Source organism: Dermacentor silvarum, chromosome 5, assembly GCF_013339745.2.
Source record: "Dermacentor silvarum isolate Dsil-2018 chromosome 5, BIME_Dsil_1.4, whole genome shotgun sequence".
Classification (NCBI taxonomy): domain Eukaryota; kingdom Metazoa; phylum Arthropoda; class Arachnida; order Ixodida; family Ixodidae; genus Dermacentor; species Dermacentor silvarum.
The window spans coordinates 22,172,459-22,190,998 of NC_051158.1; the positions used below are offsets into that span (position 1 = coordinate 22,172,459).

The window sequence follows — 18,540 nt, forward strand, 5'->3', positions numbered from 1 at the left end:
TGCGCGTCACACAGGCACAAAATCGATCAAGCGACCGCGACACACGGCTCTGTTGTTCGACATATTGCGTTACCCCTCTCGGCGCCAGGCTGGCTTCTGATTGGCCCAGACTGGCAGCCGCCATAGCAGTTTCAAAATGCGAAAGATCGTCGCACGAACTAATCTCCGCGTTTGCAGCGACGGCCGTGCCTTCGGACCAGCCGTCAGAAGAAAGGCTTTAATCAACCGGGCCGGAATTGCGATGCAAACTAGATCGGCCATTAAAAAAGCAATCCTTCTGGTATCCGAAAATAATGGCCACCTTAGCCAATCAGAGCGCGCGTTTCAAACGGGCGGGAAAACTCGCGCCACCTGTCAATGCGCTGACACAACTTTGCTTGTCTCTTTAAACATGGCTTCCGCGCCGGTCGGCTGCATGTACCGAGTGACGCCGATCTACGAAGAAATTAGCGGCGTCGAACTCCCCGATTGCATGTACAGGGTGGCAAATGTGTACGGTGAAACGTGCGCCGCCAACGTCCCGAACGGCGGGGTAAGTGGCAGCTGCAGTGTCAACGTTAGCTCACGCAACCACGTTGGCAGCGGCTGCGATTCGTGTTTACCTGTGTGTTCGCGTGTCTCCAACTAACGTGTCTTATCTTCATTGACGCGAGGTAATGTTTGCTGCGTAGATAGCCGGGAGTGACGAGAGGCTCCTCGCCCAGATCGTTGTATAAATAGCAGACCGTTTGTCTATAAATACCTCCTCTCGAAGGGGGGGTTGTGAACACAGTTACCAGCCCGGACCACGTTTAGAGGACCCAGATGCGAGTAACGACGTTCCTTCGATGACGATCTGCGGCTTAATACCGGAAGCATTTGATAAAACTTGTTTACCGTAACCTTAATTCTGCATGGTAATTTAAGAATCTTAAATATTGATGAGATCACGTGTGTGCGTGTTTTGTTTTTTTAACTAGATGCCTATCGACAACGCGGGGGACATGGTAGCTGAGCTGGAACACCGGCAACAACAGCTACTGGAGAGGTTGAACCATTTGAGGGAGCTGGTGGAGTGCGTCAAGGCCAAGCCTCCTTCTAAAGAGGCCAGCCCTGGTGAAGCAGTTAGTTCGGTAAGCGTAACAGGACGTTGAACTTGTTCTAGCGTAGACACGTGTTCCACTGGAAACACGGTAGTTTAGTTTGCGTGTATCAACTGCGACTGTTGCATCAACTGTTGACCACAGCGTCGGCCGTCTCCGCGTAGAGATAATTGTGTACAGGTCGAATATAAGCAGCTTTTGTCACATTGCACTGCCTTTTACTTATAAGAATTAATATTTGGCATGTTATCGATTGTTTGTTTTGTACTGGTCTAACTATGTAACGGGCATGGTTGCTCACGTGACGTTCACGCTGTTGCGGCATTTTTGCGAACTCGGTTCATCTCCTTTCTTATCCTCCTGCACGATAACATGCTGGTTTGGCGTAACCTGCTTGTCGGCACTGTAGCAGCTAGTAGTAGTAACGCATTATTGTGGCTTAAGCCGCGCTGCTGGCCGATCGAGCGTTCGGTCATTGAATTTATAATCGCATTTCATGCGTTTCTAGAATAAGAAAAAAAAAATGCACTTCTTGGTATGGAGCACTCGAGCAAAAAATGCAGCAAATGGCCTGCTCATGTTAGAAACGAAGGCAATTCTTTACTTTTTAATCATGTATGTCCCGATTTCTTTGTTCAGTTTAATGCACCAAGCTCAGTGAAGCATTGCTTGATCTAACATCGCTTGAGCATTTACGTCCTCCTCCAATTATGGCAAATTTCTCCACGTAAAGCCATTGGTTGGGCACAAAATTAGGCAGATTCAATGCACATGTTCAAATCGTTGTTAGTTGTTAATTAACTGTGAGATCAGGCTAGTTGGTATTCCATAATGTAACTTCGTAGCACAGAAACAAAGGACAAGACTGGAAGGGAAACGACATACACTAGCGCTACTTGTTAATTAAATGCTATAAGTGTGTTTTGCAACATAACGATTACGTGCCTCCCTGGCAAGATGCTGTGAGCCCCGCCATGTGGTGGCAGGCAGTGAAAATGAACCCGGAGCTCTCCACTGCGGCATCTCTAGTAGCCTGTGGGACACTTTGGAACTAGACTCCATCAGTTAGTCAGTGTTTTCTATGCTCCTTTTTTCCTGCAGAAATAGAAGCGTAGCAGGAATGTAACTTTAAGCACGCCAGCTGGCGGCAGCGAGAGTGTTGAAGTCACTGTGGATGCGCGTGGTGTGCTTCATTTTCTTGGTTGCCATGTTCCACACTGCCAATTCAACATGAACTCATGTGCATGTTCAGATTATAATTTTATTTGAAATCCAGGGTGTGACGGAATCCAATCTGGTCGGGAAGATGCATGACAAAGAAATAGGAACAGCAACCAAAAAAAAATTTCTTTTTTCTTAGTCGATGTTCTCTTTTCGTCATATTTTTATTTACTTTGTGCAGTGACCAAGCACATAACTCCGTACCGCACAGAAGAATCTTCAGGGACTGTTTTTTTTTTTTTTTTTTTCTACTGCAGTTGCTTTGTTGTGCATGTGAAGAGTGAACTTGAACTCTTCAGCTAACTGCATCATACAGCATCACTGACACGTGACAAGTCTTTTAGGCGAAACCACAGGCGGCGGTCCCGACAAGAGTGGCGATGCCAGTCGGCAAGCGAAGCGGTTCCCTCGTGGACATCGTAGTGAGTGCGTCGCCCGATCACCCTCCGTGGAGCCTCTGGCCGCTACGTCGCCTGCTGTCGCAGCACATGCGAGTGCTGTTCGCGTGCCACACGCATTCTTCCGTGGGCGCCCTGCCTGCAGAGCTCTCCTTCCTGGCTGCCGGTCCCGACAGTGGACCTTCGGCAGAGTCGCGCATGTCTCATGACCTCGCCCTCACTCTGGTCTGGAAGCAGGGTGAGCTGACTTTGGAGCTTTGTAACTTGTTAGACACTCAAGCAATGTGGTGTCTTTCTTTTTGGGAGGTGGGGGGGGGGGAGAGAATGGTAGACCATGTCCTTGACTTTAACCAGGGTGACATTCAAAAAAACATAAAAGTGACGTTTAAAACAAAACAGTTTTCAGATTTCGTTGCTTTTAATAAACCGCTTGCGCTTGAATGAAATTTTAAAGCATAACGGCGCTTCACTTCGCTACGTATGAAATTGCCCCGAATGAAGGCACAATCTCGTAAGTCAAAAGGCACCAAGTTTTATTATTTTCCCACTTTAACGTATCTGAAGAAATAAGTTCCTAAATTACAGGTATTCTGGGTCGTTTTCCATTTTTGTGAATAATTTATAAAATATGCATCAGGTTCCACTTCACATGTTCTTTATTGGAAAAACAATATTGCGATCAAGAACTGTACCAATTTTCCACTAGTATGCATAAATTTGAGAAATTATGAAATTTGCCAAAAGCTGCATATTCTTTTTTAGGTTGGAATAATTTTTTTTTTCCCCGCAGTACTAAATTCAGAATCATAGTGCTGGGTTAAAGACCTGCCCCAAACGTAAATTTTATCAAAATCCAAGATGGTGACTAGGACTGCCTGTTCGTTCTTATCTGGATTCACCCCCTTTATACAAGCCAGTAGTCATCTTACACAGTACAGCCCACTGGTAAAGGAAACACTGGCTTGGTTTCAACAGGAAGGTCTTGTCAATATAATTTTTTACCAATATTGGTCTAATTAGCTAATTTTTTCCTGTGAAATTGAAATGTTGAAGTTTCTGTATTTATTTAAATATAAGGGCAGGTTTTTTTCCCCAGAATTCTTTGAAGTCACCCCTCACTTTATATGCGAGGCTGATGGATTCAGTTACCGTTTCGATATGGCGACAGCGCCACATTACGGGCGTTCCAGATTTTAGACAGCAGCGCAAATTGTAGCAACTAATAAACCTTGGCAGGTGATGCGGTACCGTATTTCCGCGTTTATGACTCCACACCGAGAATTTTAAAAAATTGGCAGTTAAGGCGGGGTGCAAATTTTGCCTCACGCTGTGGCTTCACAGCAATGCGGCACATGCTGCAGTGAAGCCGCATTGTAAGGCGAAATTCGTGCTGCCGTGGAGTCACACCTCAGGATGAAATTTGCATGTAACCTACATCGATTATTCCAATCATTCGGGGGGGCTTCGGATTATTCGGTATTTTGGGCAATCCGTCGGCTACTTTGTATAGGCTTATAGAACCTTTTTCACCACGCTCCCGTGGGTGCTGTCATGTTTGATCATATGGTGGCGTGTCCATTGCTTGCCTAAGCTGGCCTTAGCTGCCTGTGTTTACCAACGGCAGCGCATGACACCAATGCAGTGCAGCAAGCCGGTGTTTCAACGTTTGCTCAGGAAATAAATATTTGCAAACACGAACGGGTACCTACTAAATTTGCAGTGCTAACTGGCCACCATATCTTTATGTGGACCTTGGCTATGATAATTCTCTCTTTCTTTCTTGTTTCTTTTTTGCCCCACAGCATAACCTTGGTTTGAGTTAGATGGCAGTTTGACATTATATTCCGGGGTTTTTGGCACAAAGAAACAAGGACGAAGAAATGATTGGAGTAGCTACAGTAAATCAGAGTTAACAATTTTGTTAACTCTGATTAGCATTAGCGAGTGGTACATCTTTTTTTCTATGCTTCTCCATTGTGAACACAAAACACTGCAAGCCGATCAGCCTTTAGTACAAAGATTATTGTGAGAATGCCACAGTTGTCAACCCACTAACAAGAAAGCAGCCTTACTCAAGTGTGGATGCGTACAGCATACTTTTTGTGGGAAAAAAAGGGGGGGGGGGGGTTAGGATAGGATAGTTTATTTCGACAGAAGGTTAAAAAGGTACAATGTAGCATGCAAGTCATGGTTGCTGAAATCGGCTAAAACTCTTCTGCCAAGGAATGAAGTTAAAGACGACTTGATGCCGCCTCACTCAAACTGCGTAGTGGGCTATGTGAGACGCGGTAGTGCTAGGGCTCCGGCTTCATTTCAGCTATCTGGTGTTCCGTGACGTGCACCTGAGGCTAAGTACAAAACTCTTCTTGCATTCCACCCCTTTCGCGGCGTGCCTGCCGCATCCGGGAATGAAACCGTCGTGAAGGCGACAAGGCAGAGGTTGAGCCATGAAGTGGTTGGGCGCGGCCCAAGTGCCATCTGTTGATAGCAAGTGAACTAGCCGACGAAAAGGGTTTTATATTAGTGTACACACTTAAGTTCTTTTTCTTGGGTCCCCTAACTGGCTCTTTCGCTTTATAATCGTGACCGCCTTATAATTGAATAAATGCGGTAAGTTCAAGGGTGTACCAGTGATTCTTAGCCTTTTTTTTTTTTATCTTTGCAGTGGACCAGAACTGTGAGGTCATGGTGAGCCCTGTGCTCCAGGCGGCTATAGTGGGAGAGGTGAACCTCATCAGGTGAGCGGAGGAATGCCTTTCAACGATTATTGCGGCCTGCAAATCTGATTTAATTTGTGCTAATGAGAGCAGTCTTTGTTTGGTGGCTTGTATTATTGCGATAGCAATTATATGGACACTCCAAAGCGGATTTCTGCCGTCGCCGTCGCCATGAGGTTCCATATGACGTCAACGGCGATGAAATCGTCGCCGCGCTCCGGACGCTGTATGTGCGAGTGAAAGGGCACGAGGGACGCGCGCTTTCACGGGGAGCAAATGCACGTCAGAGAGCAAACGCGTGTCCTGCGCCGCGCTCCCTGAAGGGCTGCCGAATTAAGCGTCTTTTTCGTCCTTTACAATCACCATATATATAGAGAGCAAACGCGACTTCTATCGCGCGAAAGGTCGTGGGGGGTCAGGAGGGAGCGGAGGCGACGTTTAGCTGCGGCACCAGGTGCGTATTTATATAAAAACGTTGCGAGGCGAGAAGGTGGGTAAGATTTACGACGCTGCTCGACGATTTTCCCGTTCTGATTTCGGCGAAAACCTCCGAGCCGCCCCCAGAGGCCCTGGCAACAGTCACCAACGCCGTGCGCGTTCGGTGCGAACGCGGGCAAACCACCGACGGCGTCGACAACAGTTCTGCGCGTTGCTGGTGCTGCTGCATGTCCAAGTTTATACAGCTGATAAAACCACTATCCTTACTCCGTATAGCTCTCTACTAATTTTGCTATCGCCATTGATGCTTCGCCTTTCGGGCGAAACTGCGACATTTTTTTTTGTAAAGGCCTCACAGCCTGGTGGCACGGATGGTGTGCAGTGTACATTATCCGCTTAAATAATAATTTGTTGGACCAGCTTTTGGCTGTTCACGTCGTGTAGGTTTGTGGGGAAAAAATTGTCGGCTGTCTTTTCATCCACATCGGAATTGCTAGTACGTGGCAGACTCTGAGCTCGCTGGAGCATCTACGTCGTTATTTTGCCACACCGAAGGGTTGGAGTTCGTCCCCTTAGCTGTTTCACGTCTTCCGATGACCACTTTTCGGTTTCATCAAATCGTTTCTCGGTGCAACGACGTTGCAGGTACCTCGGCCGGCTACTGAACCCTTCGTACGAGTCGGGAGACGCGGCGACGGCTACAGAGGTGGACCACTGGCTCTCGTTGGCTCACCACGGCATCATCCACGGGAAGAACAAAGAGCAGCAGGCCGTTCTCAAGGCTCTCAACGCGCAGCTGGGCAGGACGCCCTACGTCCTGGGGTCGGTGCCGGGGCTCGCCGACATCGCCTTGTGGAGCGCCCTGCTGCAGGCCAACCTTGCGTGTGGGGCACCCAGCAACGTGAAGAAGTGGCTGAAGACGCTCAGCACAAACCCCATCTTCGCGCTGCCCAAAGGATGCCACGTCCTAAGTGATCTATGAACGAATCCGAATAGTAGAAACGTTACTTTGTCATTTACATTTGGGGATGATGTGTTTCAGTTCTGTCACGGTTCAGTTTAGGTGTAATCCTTGTGCTGTTAATTAAGGGGTAGAAGTAATGGTTTACTGACAGTACTGTGGTAATGAAAGCCGTTTTTGTGTGCGTTGAAAGTACAGCGAAGGCATTGGCAAATGGGTCGAACCTGGAAAGACTTTTGTTTGAATTGGAATTTCTCATTTTCTCTCAGGTCTTCAACGGTAACTTAATGTGTACTAGTTTACTTTTGTGTTCACTATCTCCATCCATTATTGTGGCTGAAATTGTATTATGCGAGCCCAATGATACAGTATTTTTTTCCTTTTGCTTTGTCATCTTGGCTTGAACACACACATGAGTGGGTTAAGGGGCTGCAACACTTTCACGCATGGTGACGAAAGTGTCCTGTGAATCTTAACAACAGAAACACGCAAGGCACTGTCTTGAAATAAATGGTCAATTCCGAAATAAAACATTGAAGTTTTATCTGTGTGTAGCGATTTGGGGCTGTATCCTTTGTCAACCACTTCTGAGAACATCACTTTCAGTCAACATTGAAAGTGAATGTGAGCGGAAGAACGTCGCACCTCCCATCAGTGTTGTTTTCACATTGCATAGCCACCAAGTGCATTGACGGGAAGCCTCTCGCTCGAGTGGGGCATGGCACTGGACTTCACGTCGTTCAAAAGTGACAGCATCCTTGAATGTGATAACAAAGAATGCGGCCCCAGAAATGCGGCTTTGAAGTGCCGATTTCAGCTTGATGAATCTCGCTTCAGCTAGACCAGAGCTGCGACAGCATCAACTGAAAAGGTGGGTCACGGTACGTGCGTGTGGCTTTTTTCCGAGCAGTACTATGGAGCAGGAGTGTGTGAAACACTTCATTTGTGGAGTCAAACGCAATTAAAGCCGAGGCTTACTGACCTAATGTGCTCAAAGAGCCTTCTCGGAGGGAACAATAAGGCAGGCACTTACTCCAACAGTCTGAGCACTGTTTCAGGTTGATGCATTCTGTGGCAAAGACTGTCACATGACCTTTTAAGAGAGCATGATTAAAGTTTGCGCCCTGAATGACAGGCACTATGAATTGGGACGTGATTACCTTGAGCACTCGGAACGTGGCATCATGGGTCCCACTGATGGTACCACATTTGCATGAGCATAATATGAGGGAGGGAAGGGGATGTCTTCCCTCGCCTCCAAAAATGGTTTGGTGTTGTGATTATAACGCAAACTTACACTGCAAAGTGCAGATCCGGAACACTGGCGTGCACTGAACGGGACTACCCGACTTAAGACTTCCACTTCGTCACATACCCGCAACCCCTCCTGCACACATACCATATGGTTCAATCATAAAGGCGACACTACACTAATATACTGTTAAATATATTTGATGTTATAGAGTAAGGAGTTGGTTGACTATAGATGATCATGAACAAGAAGGACAATTTGGTTGGAAAGAGCTTTCGATCGCTTTTGGCAGTAGTGTTGTCCTGGCTTGTACTGTCAACCAAGAAAGCTTACGGACCACGAGATCTCGGTAAACGCTGAATATCCAAGCAGCCTTTAAAAGTAGCCATGAAAACCATACATCAAAATGTTTGTCGCATATACCAGTAAAGACTGGAAATGAGAATACCAGGCTGCGTTCTGAGCCTGCGGAGATATTGAGCTTTTTGTCAGATCCCTTGGTCCGTAAAATTTTTTGGTCGATAGTGCATAACTTGTAAGTACGCTTTTTTTTTTTAACCCATTTGTTATTTTTGCCCAGTCACTATAAACAGTTTATGAACTTTATTGGACAAAAAATTGCAGCAGATCCAACGCACTTTGAATCTATGTTTTCTTGTATAGAACTTCACTGCTATGCAATATGCGCTCATATATATTTTATTTCTGACTTGGTGTTTGGACCGTTTGCTTAAATGGAAAAAATGCACCTTGCACCTTTTGTTTCAATGCTTAAAAGTTCGCATAGCCTCATATGGCATGTGCCGCGGATGCAGTGATGACTTGCAGGCTAGTGCGAAGAGGTGTGTGGACAGTGCTCAGTGTGAACAATTATGAAACTACGCCAATGCATTGTTGTATTTCCAGTTTCACCCGCATTTGTAACAGTTCACATTCTAAAACCTACACTTGGAACTACTTCATGCTTACAAACTGGCCATTGAGTGATTGCATGTCGCACTTGCAGGTAATTGCGCTTGAAAGGCGTTCATTGCTGTTTGCCTTTCGCTTTATGAGCACTATACAGAGAAGCGTGAATAATAGCGATGCATGTTTTATGCTTCATCACCTATGATAAACATGTCATCATTCGTCCCCCCCCTCCCCCCACGACACTGTCGCGGAGATTTCCTGATCAAGTTCATTATCTGCTGAGAGAGAGAAAACATTTATTGTTTATGAGGTGGGGCGACTTCCGCTGGTAAGTCCTCTGTAAATGTCCTTTCTCCTGTAAGTGATCTTCGTGCTTCTCCATCTCCGTGCCACAGCTTTTTACGACCCCCCCCCCTACCGCTATGTCCACTTTGTGAGACGCCGACGTTATACATGGAGGAAGACGTAAGAAAGCTAATTCCAAATGTCTACACCTGAGCGACCGTGATGCAATAGCAAATTATCACAATTATCAGGATTGCACAGTAGCGGTTTCACATTAGCCTACAAAGCTCAAACATCATTACAAATCAAAGAAAATTAAAACAACTTGTTCACATTTATTTCTTGCCATGGATAAAAAATTGACAAAAATAAGCAATGATATGAAAGTTTAGTTAAATTAATTGTGTTAATTAGTAGTGATTGGCTTGCTGAAGTATTCACAGCTGAAAACTCCCTCCAGCATATGCGTTAAGTCAAATTCAACGAATCACAAGTGATACATTAGGCTTTGTGGGGTTCATTAAAGCACTTGTACGGGGGACATATTCTGCGACGATCGCTTTGGCGATACTATCACCTTCGCGTGACGTAGTGCTCAAACTGCCAATCGGCCCATTTGATTTTGCTCAACCAGTGCGCACCTGGCGGCGACCATGTCGACGAAAGTGATCATTGCAGAATACGTCCCGTGGTGCGAGGATCAACCCATTTCACTATTGCACTATCTTTGGTATTGGCCCACTTTACTAGGAAAGAAACAGAGAGACGGGGAAACCAAGAAGTGGTACATGGAAAGTAGGCAGACAAAGTGCCATTTTAGAATGATTGTCTCGGGTGATGGGTTACGCAAACGTCAGTGAATAGTCCATTACCTCGTCGATGATACAGCCGAGACACGGCATCAATGTCCGCACACTTATGTTCCTATAAGGTTAAGAGCACTCTTGTGCAAGTTATCTTTACGGTGCCAAGAGGTCGGCATTTCTGTAAGGCTCATCTGCCTAGCGGTTAAGCTCGCTGCAATTTGTGGTACGAAATTGGGGTAGAAAGAAAGTTATGCTCAAAACATGATTATGTACGAGACGACATGCTTTCTCAAACTAGTAAATACAGGACAGAAAAATGTACACACAGTCATGGAGGAGGATGCTGCGTCCAAAGACGTATATATTAACAATTGGACATCAAAAAGCACAAGTTTTACATGCCCATTCCAATAAAATTTTAGGAATACCATTATTACCAAATGTCAGTGGCTAACTTGCACTTTGACACCAGATGGGTACATGAGTAATACCGTGTAATCGAATCTCGCTAAATTGAGAAATATCTGCTCGCTTCATAAAGAAACTGCTGGTAATGAATTCACTGACCAGTTTGCTGAAGACTGTCTTGAAGACGGCCTGTCCCTGAAAGAACTCGTCCTGTCGACGTTCCTTCAAGTTCACACCTGTTAGGTACAGTTAAACCTGCTTATAACGAACCTCCATATAACGAATTCCTAGATATAACAAAGTTTTTCTATTCCCCGCCGTTACTCCATAGAAGCACATGTATTTGAGACCTCTACGTAACGAAGTGGCAGCGGGAGACCCCCTCGAAATAACTAATTTTTCCCCGCCGACAACCTAGAGATTTCGCCACAAATTTTGTGATTTTTGCGCGAGCCGCAACCGGAAGCCCCTGCTCCGCCACGACGGAATGCGAAGCGGCGGCGGCGCGCTTGGCACGCTCGAATTCACGGCGACTGCGAGGCGAGAGCACATGTGCGTGCATGCGCGAGGCGGGCCTGCATCCCTCTACCCGGCGATCTTGCCGCCACGGGCGTGACCTTTCCCCCTCCGTTCATTCAAACCTGATCCCGCCGCTTGCTGCAGCTGGCCTAGCCCGCCAAGCCGGCACTCTCCTTTTCCAGTTGATGTTGCCAAAGGAAAAATTCTTTTTTTTTTTCCAACGCGCTGGCAGCGCCACTCTTTGGTTACTGCGCAAGTCTCTGCGCTTCAATTACTGACCTGGCACTAGGCGACACTTTACGACGCCATCGTGTTGCTCGCTCTTCGTCCCAGTTTTGCCCGAAAATCTGCGACTTTTTTGTTCATCGCAACTTTAGTGTATTGGGAGTAAATCTTGAGCGATAGTTGTATTTCTGTATGAAAGCATGAGGTGAATGCTACTGTAAAGGATTTTTTTTTCATCTCTTTTGGTCATGGAAAACAGGTGCGCGTTACAATTTAGGGTGCATTAGAATCGAGTAAATATGGCAAGCATTTCTTTTTCGAATTTTCGTGCTGAACCTGCATATAACAAAATCCTCTTTATAACGAAGTTTCTTGGTAATTTGTCAATTTCGTTATATCCAGGTTTAACTGTATATGTTTTCTAAGCTATAATTATTGCTCTCATTTGTAATTCTTTTAGTGTTGTGTGCTTAGGTCGGCTACGATATCTAGGATTTCAATAGCACTCTTCATAGGAAAGCACCTGGCAACAAAATACCAAAGGAATGTTCAGAATAGTGGGAAGTTTTAGAAATAGCATCCCCAAATTGTTCTGCATGGCCCAAACCCCCCCGCCCCCCCAATTCCTTTCTACATCTGGCCGATAGTCGGCAGAAATAGGGGACCCTAAGTTAGAGGACGGAACCCGTGAGGCATACAAAAGAATGCAAAAAATTATTTTAGAAAATGCAAGCATGTGGGGGGTTTTGGGTTTGCAGACACACTTGCAAGCACGTTTTTGTAAAAACTCCCTATTGTCCTCAAGTTATGAAACTCCCTAATGGCAACAATCATTTTCGTGAAAGTAAACTACAACCTGAAAGGTGTAAACTGATTTAGAAGTACAGTGCTGAAGGCATTAGACCCTTTGGGGTGCTTTTCTATCAAGATTGCCATCATTATTACATACATGTCTGGTGCTTTCCTGTGGGTACAGGTTGCATTCCTCATGGGAAAATGCCTGACACACATCGAGGTGCACCATAGTGGTGGTGGTGATGTTGCAAGAGGAGGGTTTAGGCTGGCAATTGCTCCACCTGTAGCATTTCTTTCAAGTTATACATTTTGTCACCGCACATGTGAGGCTCAACTGTGGTGAAGAAACACAAGCAGAAGGTGCAACATCTCTTCGGGAGATCTGGTGGCCTACTGGAAACACTAAACAGTCATGGGCAATTGCCCTTCTCCACATGGCATCAATACATACCACTGCAGAGTTCCATACTTGGATTCTGTTGGAATAAAAAAGAACACAAGGGTGCAAAATGTTGGCCATCATGTCACTCCTAAGTCCAGAATCTGGGACTGGTACAGCCTATCGCAGCAAAGCAAAAGCCAGTCAGCCATGCCAGCAATGACTTTTACATACCAAAATTTTGTCAAGAAATTACTGTGAATATGCAAGAACATGCGTGCAGTAATTCAATGCAAGTATGCTTTTGTTTTCGAAAGTCACTGAGAGCCCATAGGTAATTTTGGCTTGTTCAGTTTAATCTGATATCTGGGCAATGCTGTTGGAAGTCTGACTTGAACAGGTAAAAGAATTACTGCTGCGATTGGTCCTCACCGTAATCCTCCATTTTAATTGGTAGAAAGCAATTTCTGATCGACATCTTCATTCTCTCACGATTGATCAGTTGGCGACTATAATTGCTATTTTAACTGCATATAGTAATTTAATATGTAATCATTTTTCTCTTCTCAAATGAAATGGCATTCGAGAATGACGGGCATCAAACATTGAATACAAACATATGCCCCAAAATAAGCATAAGGTCTTTCTGAAAAATAAGCTAGCTGAATGTTATCTGAAGCACAGATTATGTCTACATCAATCGTGTATCAAGCTGCATAGGTGGAAATTGTACAGCTACGGTCTGAACCTAAACAGTGCATGGAACCAGTATGACAAGTTATAATTGCTTGAAATGGAAAGCGAAGCACTTTTAATTAGAGCTGCATCAAGATGCCTTTCATTAGCTTTTCCTTCAAGTCCAGCTCAATGTCCCAACGATTGTGAAACCATGCTTTTCAGACCTCTTAACCAGCTTTTCCACATTCCAGCAGTCATTTCAAGTTGCGCAAAACTTGATTTAGAAACATTTTATTTCCATTGTGTTTACATGCTGCCCACTCTACCCTTAGCCATTGTGACATGCACAAAGTTAAGCTGTTTTCTCAGATTTCTTGCCGTCATGCAAAACCAGTACCTGTCATGTTAAAAGACGCAAGGTCTTGTGAAGGGAATGTGAACAGACTTTTTTTTTTTTTTTCCTTTGCATACAGAAGCTGCTCTAAATTTTGCACAGTGAAGCAGACACCTCAGCAGTAAACCACAACTCAACATAAATAACGGCGCATAAAAGTGAAACTAGACGGCCACCGCCGGTCGTGTTGACACTGGGGAACCTGAGCCACTGTGAATACAATGGCGTGACATGCGAAGGTTAACTTAGAATAAAACGCTCGGCGGCAAAGCAATCAATCTGCAGTCCTCTGGTGGCGCTTCAAAGCTGGTAACTGCATGGGCTAGTTGGCGATCTCTCGGCGAGAACAGCAGCATAGTGCCTAAGTGCAAGGTACAGTGTTTAATGCATTTACCAAGGCATGTACTACGCGTCAGCGATACAATCATTTCCTCGCTGCTCGAAAGAAAGTGACCCGAGGAAATCCAGCATGGGGTGCACACGAACCCTTTTGTTACCAACAGCCCATGACCAGCTCTTGTGACAGTCACCTCTCATAAGCTGAACACTTATGAAAGCGACATTTTTTTTTCATTTTGTTTTGCCCCCCCCTGTGAAGTCGTGAATTTTCTCGTATTTCTGAGACAGTATGGCACATGGTCAAGTACGACAGGGAAAGGACCAATACTCATGTGCGTGTTGTGCTTGAGAAAATACCGCAAGACTTCTTCTTTGAAAACAAGGCCGCACAGCAGGAACTGCCGAACATGACTCAAACTGGTGGCACGAGCGTTACCAGTAGTGTTGCCACTCGTAGCTTTACCATGACCAACTGCACCGTACTTTCAGGGAACGAAGTTTACAGCGAACAGATGCAGTGAGAAGCTTGTTCTCTCTAGATCCTCGCACGTAGACTGAAATGGAGAGGTGCAATACAGCGGTCGTGCCCGTGTAAACTGCACCTACCTATATCAGGCTGTGTGCCAGGGCTGTAATGCAATCCTACTTTTCTTTTTCAACATTTTTGTAGCACCAACAGCCTGTAAACAGTGCGTTCCCTGTGAATCTTCACAACCTGCTCACAGTTCACATACGGTATACAGTTCACACAGACCACAAACGAAGGACACTGCTTGCCCTGCGTTCTCGTCATTCGTCCATTGTCTGTGTGCGCTATATGCCATACGCCAAGCGTGTCAAAACAAAGTAGCCTGCCAAGGCATCCTTATGAAGTACTTCTCTACTCGGTCCCTCCTCGCTCCTCAGCGCACTACGCAACCACTCTCGCCACACAGCGACGCACCAGCAAACGACCCCCCCGTGTCGTCCACCTGTCAACCCCGGGTCCTTGGCGAAGCGAGTCCTTTTCACGAGCTGAACGAGTTGTTGGCCGGTGGGGTCTCTTCCGTCGGCGTCACCGGCGCCGCAGGGGAGGCAGCGGCGGGGCTTGCCGCAGGCATGCCCTTGCTCTTCGCGATGGAGCGGGTCATGCGCTCGAGCTGTGCGGCCGCGTCGTTGTGCATGAGCGACTTGTCGGCCGCCGCGCGGATGGGCGTGCTTCCGGGCCCCGTCTTGCGGTTCAGCAGGCTGTTGAAGAAGTTCTGCAGCACCCCTTCGTTGCCTCCCTTGGCGCCGTCGGCCTGGCTCAGCTTGGCAAACTCGGTGTCCTTCTTGCCCGGCGTGGGCAGGGCGCCGTGCGAGCCCGGAAGCCGGCGTTCGGCCGACTTCTGGACGCCGACGGGCGTCCGCGCCCCCGCGGACCCCCCCGCCGCAGCGTCGGAGGTCGCCCGGCCGGGCGACGGCTGCGCCTGCTGGTTGAGCAGCGCCAGCTGGCGCGCCAGGAACGCCTGGTCGCCCTCGGCGAGCACCTCCGGCTCGCGCTGCAGCGGCTTGCGCGTCGTCATGGGCCGCGTGATCACCTCCGAGTAGGGGTCGTCGGGGGACGCGGACGTGATGTTCTCGTACAGGATGGCGATCTTCTTGTCGTTGTCCCAGCCGCACGGTATGAACACGCCGTCCTTCTCGACCACCAGCGCGGGCGTCTTGAAGGGGAAGCCGTAGATGCGGTGCACCAGGTACTTGTAGAGGAGGTCGCAGTTCTTGTCCTCCTTCACCGACGTGTAGAAGAGCGCGGCGCCGTAGCGCAGGCAGAACTTGCGGACCGCCTGCTGGATGAAGTCGAAGTGCTCGTCCTTGAAGTCGTAGTTCTTCTCCAGGGTGCTCATGTAGTCCGTCTTGGTGATCGCCACGATGATGTCCAGGCCGAGGTTGTTGCTGAGCGTGTCCTCGCCCAGCAGCGGCAGCACGGCTGCGGCCGCTCCCGAGGACGCGTCTCCGTCCTCGCCGCCTCCGCCGACCGTCACCGAGGTCCTGCGCAGAGGCGAGCTCACTCCTTCGATCTCGTCGCCCGGTTCGATGTAGTCCTGGAAGCGCCGCAAGACGCGCAGCTTGTTCCTCTCCACGGTGCTCGGCGGGAGGCGGAGCCTGGACAGGTGCTCCTCGAGCACGGTCGCCCAGCTCTGAAGCGAGTCGAGAAGCGACCACGGCGTCGTCATGGACGCCGTCAGCAGCACGGTCGTGTTCTCGAGCGTCTCCTCGGTGAGGACAAACTTGAGCAGATTGCGGTGCCAGGGATCGCCGTCCAGCACCCACACCCCGAGTCGCGTCTGGTCCTCGCGGTACTCGTCGCGTACGTACAGGTAGTGGTACTCGAGACCCGACCCCTTCTTGGGGTCGTCGTTGCCCTGTATCTTGGCGATCAGGGTCGTCTTGCCGGACTCGTTGTCGCCCATGACGAGCAGGAGCTTGTGCGACGGCAGCTTATTGGGCAGGCTCGCCTGCACCTGCTTGAGGATGGACGACCAGATATTTTGGCTCTCGTCATCCTCCTTGGCGGTGCCGCCGTCCGCTTGGTTCTGGGGTGTCGCGCTCGTTTCGGCGTTGGTGACCATGGTGACGGTTGTCCGGTCGCTCGGACCGTCGAACCGTCAAGGGGTCCGGTTGAAAATGCTGTCAGCTGCTGCTCCGTTCTGCGACGAAGCGGACGAAAGCACGGGACGGACGACACCGCAGCAGCGCAGCAAATCAATGGCTGGCCTGGCTGTGTCACCCGTGTCGAAGCCAGAAAGAAGTCGGCAAAAGCATGATGACGCACAGCTCCGTACCAAAAAAATCTACTTGTTTTACTCTTCCGCAATAAAATGCAACTATTTCTGCATCTTGCAGGCTAATTTAAATATTGTGTAGCACTTGCGAGAATTGGGTTTAGTTTCTAGAGTTTAATTAGTCTAGGCAAATAAAGAACAAAACCAAAACTTCACAATATTTAGATATTCAAGATACCTCGGTTGTGAAAATCCACCTTACACATCAACCATCATTCAAAATAAACCGCAAACTAACAAATTAAACTGGCATCTACGTTGAACTCAAGCATAAACAATGAAACAAAAACAGTTTATTTAACGTAATATATTAGCTTACCTTTAACTCATAGGTGGCGCGACAATCTGTAAGTGATTAAATTACGAGTCAATAAGTGTGTCACTTACCGACTTGTGGTTGCTATAGGGTCGTGCAACTAGTGTTACAAGAAAGCCTACGGACGAAACCATAACATGACAAAAATGACAAAACACAGATTTTTATCTGACACGGCGGCGTCAGTGTTGTTCAGTGCCGCCAGGGTATCGTCGCTGCCTGTAACGTCGCCGCTCGCTGTGGAAAGCGTGCATGCGCATGTGTTATCGTGACTCGAGGCGTTCGACCCACGCAATCGGGGAGGCATGCCCAGCGCCGGAGAACTCTCTCTTGTTCTCCCACGACCCGATCATATGTTTGTGGAGCATCTCCGTTGCTGATATTCCGCCCCCGAGCCAGGTCAAGCTCACCCGGTCGGTCAGCCACCGCTGGAATTCGCCGCCACACTGCGCTAACCACAAACACTTGCCACGATGAACGTGCGGATGTTCAACGTTATCCTCCTCGGCTTCGCCTTCATGTTCATCTTCACCGCTTTTCAGACGGGCGGCCTAATACAGGTAAATTGACATTGTACTATACTACATCTCCGTCAACTGTTCCGCTTCTGGATGGATGAAATTGCCGCTCCTTCGCGACACATCCGCGAGTTTGCGCACCTCTAGGTGTTATTGTGGTGTTGTTATTGTCCGTCGCTTTACGGACTCGCAGATGACAGCTGCACGAGGATTTTCCAGCGGGAACGTTTCCACACCCCATGTATTGCTTTAGAATTAAGCGCGCTCGGATCGCGAGTGAGTCGCAGTAATTTGATGTGCCTTGATAGTACGGCACGTAAATCTAAAGAAAAAACTCGCGTGCGCGCACCTCAAATACCTAGCTGTTGCGTTAGAAGGACGCCTCGAACGAGTTTTGTCACGTGCCACTTATAACCTGTTGCCCTGAAATCTTACTGCATTCTTGCACGTAATGTGTACGTGGGGCCCCCCGTTGAGGGCCGGGGTTTCGGTTTCGGCGAAAATGCACTGCGCGGTTTGTTTTTGTTTTCTTTTCCATAGGTGGGGGGGTGCGACGCTGCAGCATGGGGGTTCCTCGCAATCAGAATGTGATAAGCGTTTATTAAGCCAAGGCGTGCGAATGGCGCAATGGGTATAACGCACCTGCCATTGCATGAACTGCAGCTTCTCTTTATCAATGCTCACAGCAGTGAAATTGCTGCACTTGTGCATACTCTCGCTCTGAGACAGCGCATACTGCCATCATAGTGTGACCGCGAACTATACGTGCTATCTTTATGGAGAGGGGAGATGATAATATAATGTGAAGCAAGATTGACACGCTACTTCTTACGCAGCATATGAGAAGCCATTTTCATCAAAAGCAGACGGAAATTTCGTCTGTTGGAAAACTGCCTTTGTCTTTGTCCGTTAATTTGCGCCCGGCTTACGATGGGTCACTTCCAACGTTCCCGCTTCGCCAAAGAAATGCAACTGTCGACCAACCGATCTGACCCGACCCAACCGCGATCGCGCCCGAACCGACACTGCCGATGCAGTCGACCCATCCGACCTCTGAGCGGCCGATACGATCCGACCCTTCCGAACAATCCCA

General features: G+C 47.9%; 3 protein-coding genes across 8 annotated transcripts in view; 2 read left to right on the plus strand and 1 right to left on the minus strand.

Annotated features, from left to right (window-relative positions):
* Positions 1–136: 136 nt before the first annotated feature.
* On the plus strand, positions 137–8,783 carry LOC119453050 (aminoacyl tRNA synthase complex-interacting multifunctional protein 2). Of its 4 annotated transcripts, none has more exons than XM_049667491.1 (5): positions 137–532; positions 960–1,118; positions 2,660–2,939; positions 5,367–5,439; positions 6,502–8,783. In XM_049667491.1, the coding sequence occupies exons 1-5, from the start codon at positions 137–139 to the stop codon at positions 6,836–6,838; spliced, it is 1,245 nt and encodes a 414-aa protein (XP_049523448.1). In that variant the 3' UTR covers positions 6,839–8,783. The 4 variants fall into 4 exon arrangements, with proteins under 4 accessions (XP_049523448.1, XP_037570959.1, XP_037570960.1 ...); XM_037715031.2 differs by having other exon boundaries at positions 960–1,112; positions 2,648–2,939; XM_037715032.2 differs by having other exon boundaries at positions 960–1,112.
* Positions 8,784–13,351: 4,568 nt separating this feature from the next.
* On the minus strand, positions 13,352–16,569 carry LOC119453049 (cytoplasmic dynein 1 light intermediate chain 2). Its single transcript, XM_037715030.2, has one exon. It carries the CDS (start codon positions 16,398–16,400, stop codon positions 14,817–14,819), a length of 1,584 nt encoding a protein of 527 aa, XP_037570958.1. The 5' UTR covers positions 16,401–16,569; the 3' UTR covers positions 13,352–14,816.
* A 539-nt stretch (positions 16,570–17,108) lies between these two features.
* LOC119453052 (UNC93-like protein MFSD11) overlaps positions 17,109–18,540 on the plus strand; it is a 52,763-nt gene continuing 51,331 nt past the window's right edge. For all 3 annotated transcript variants that reach the window (XM_049667493.1, XM_037715038.2, XM_037715037.1), the window contains exon 1: positions 17,109–17,489. In XM_049667493.1, the coding sequence (XP_049523450.1) occupies positions 17,403–17,489 (87 nt within the window). In that variant the 5' untranslated portion in view covers positions 17,109–17,402. The remainder of the gene's footprint in view (positions 17,490–18,540) is intronic.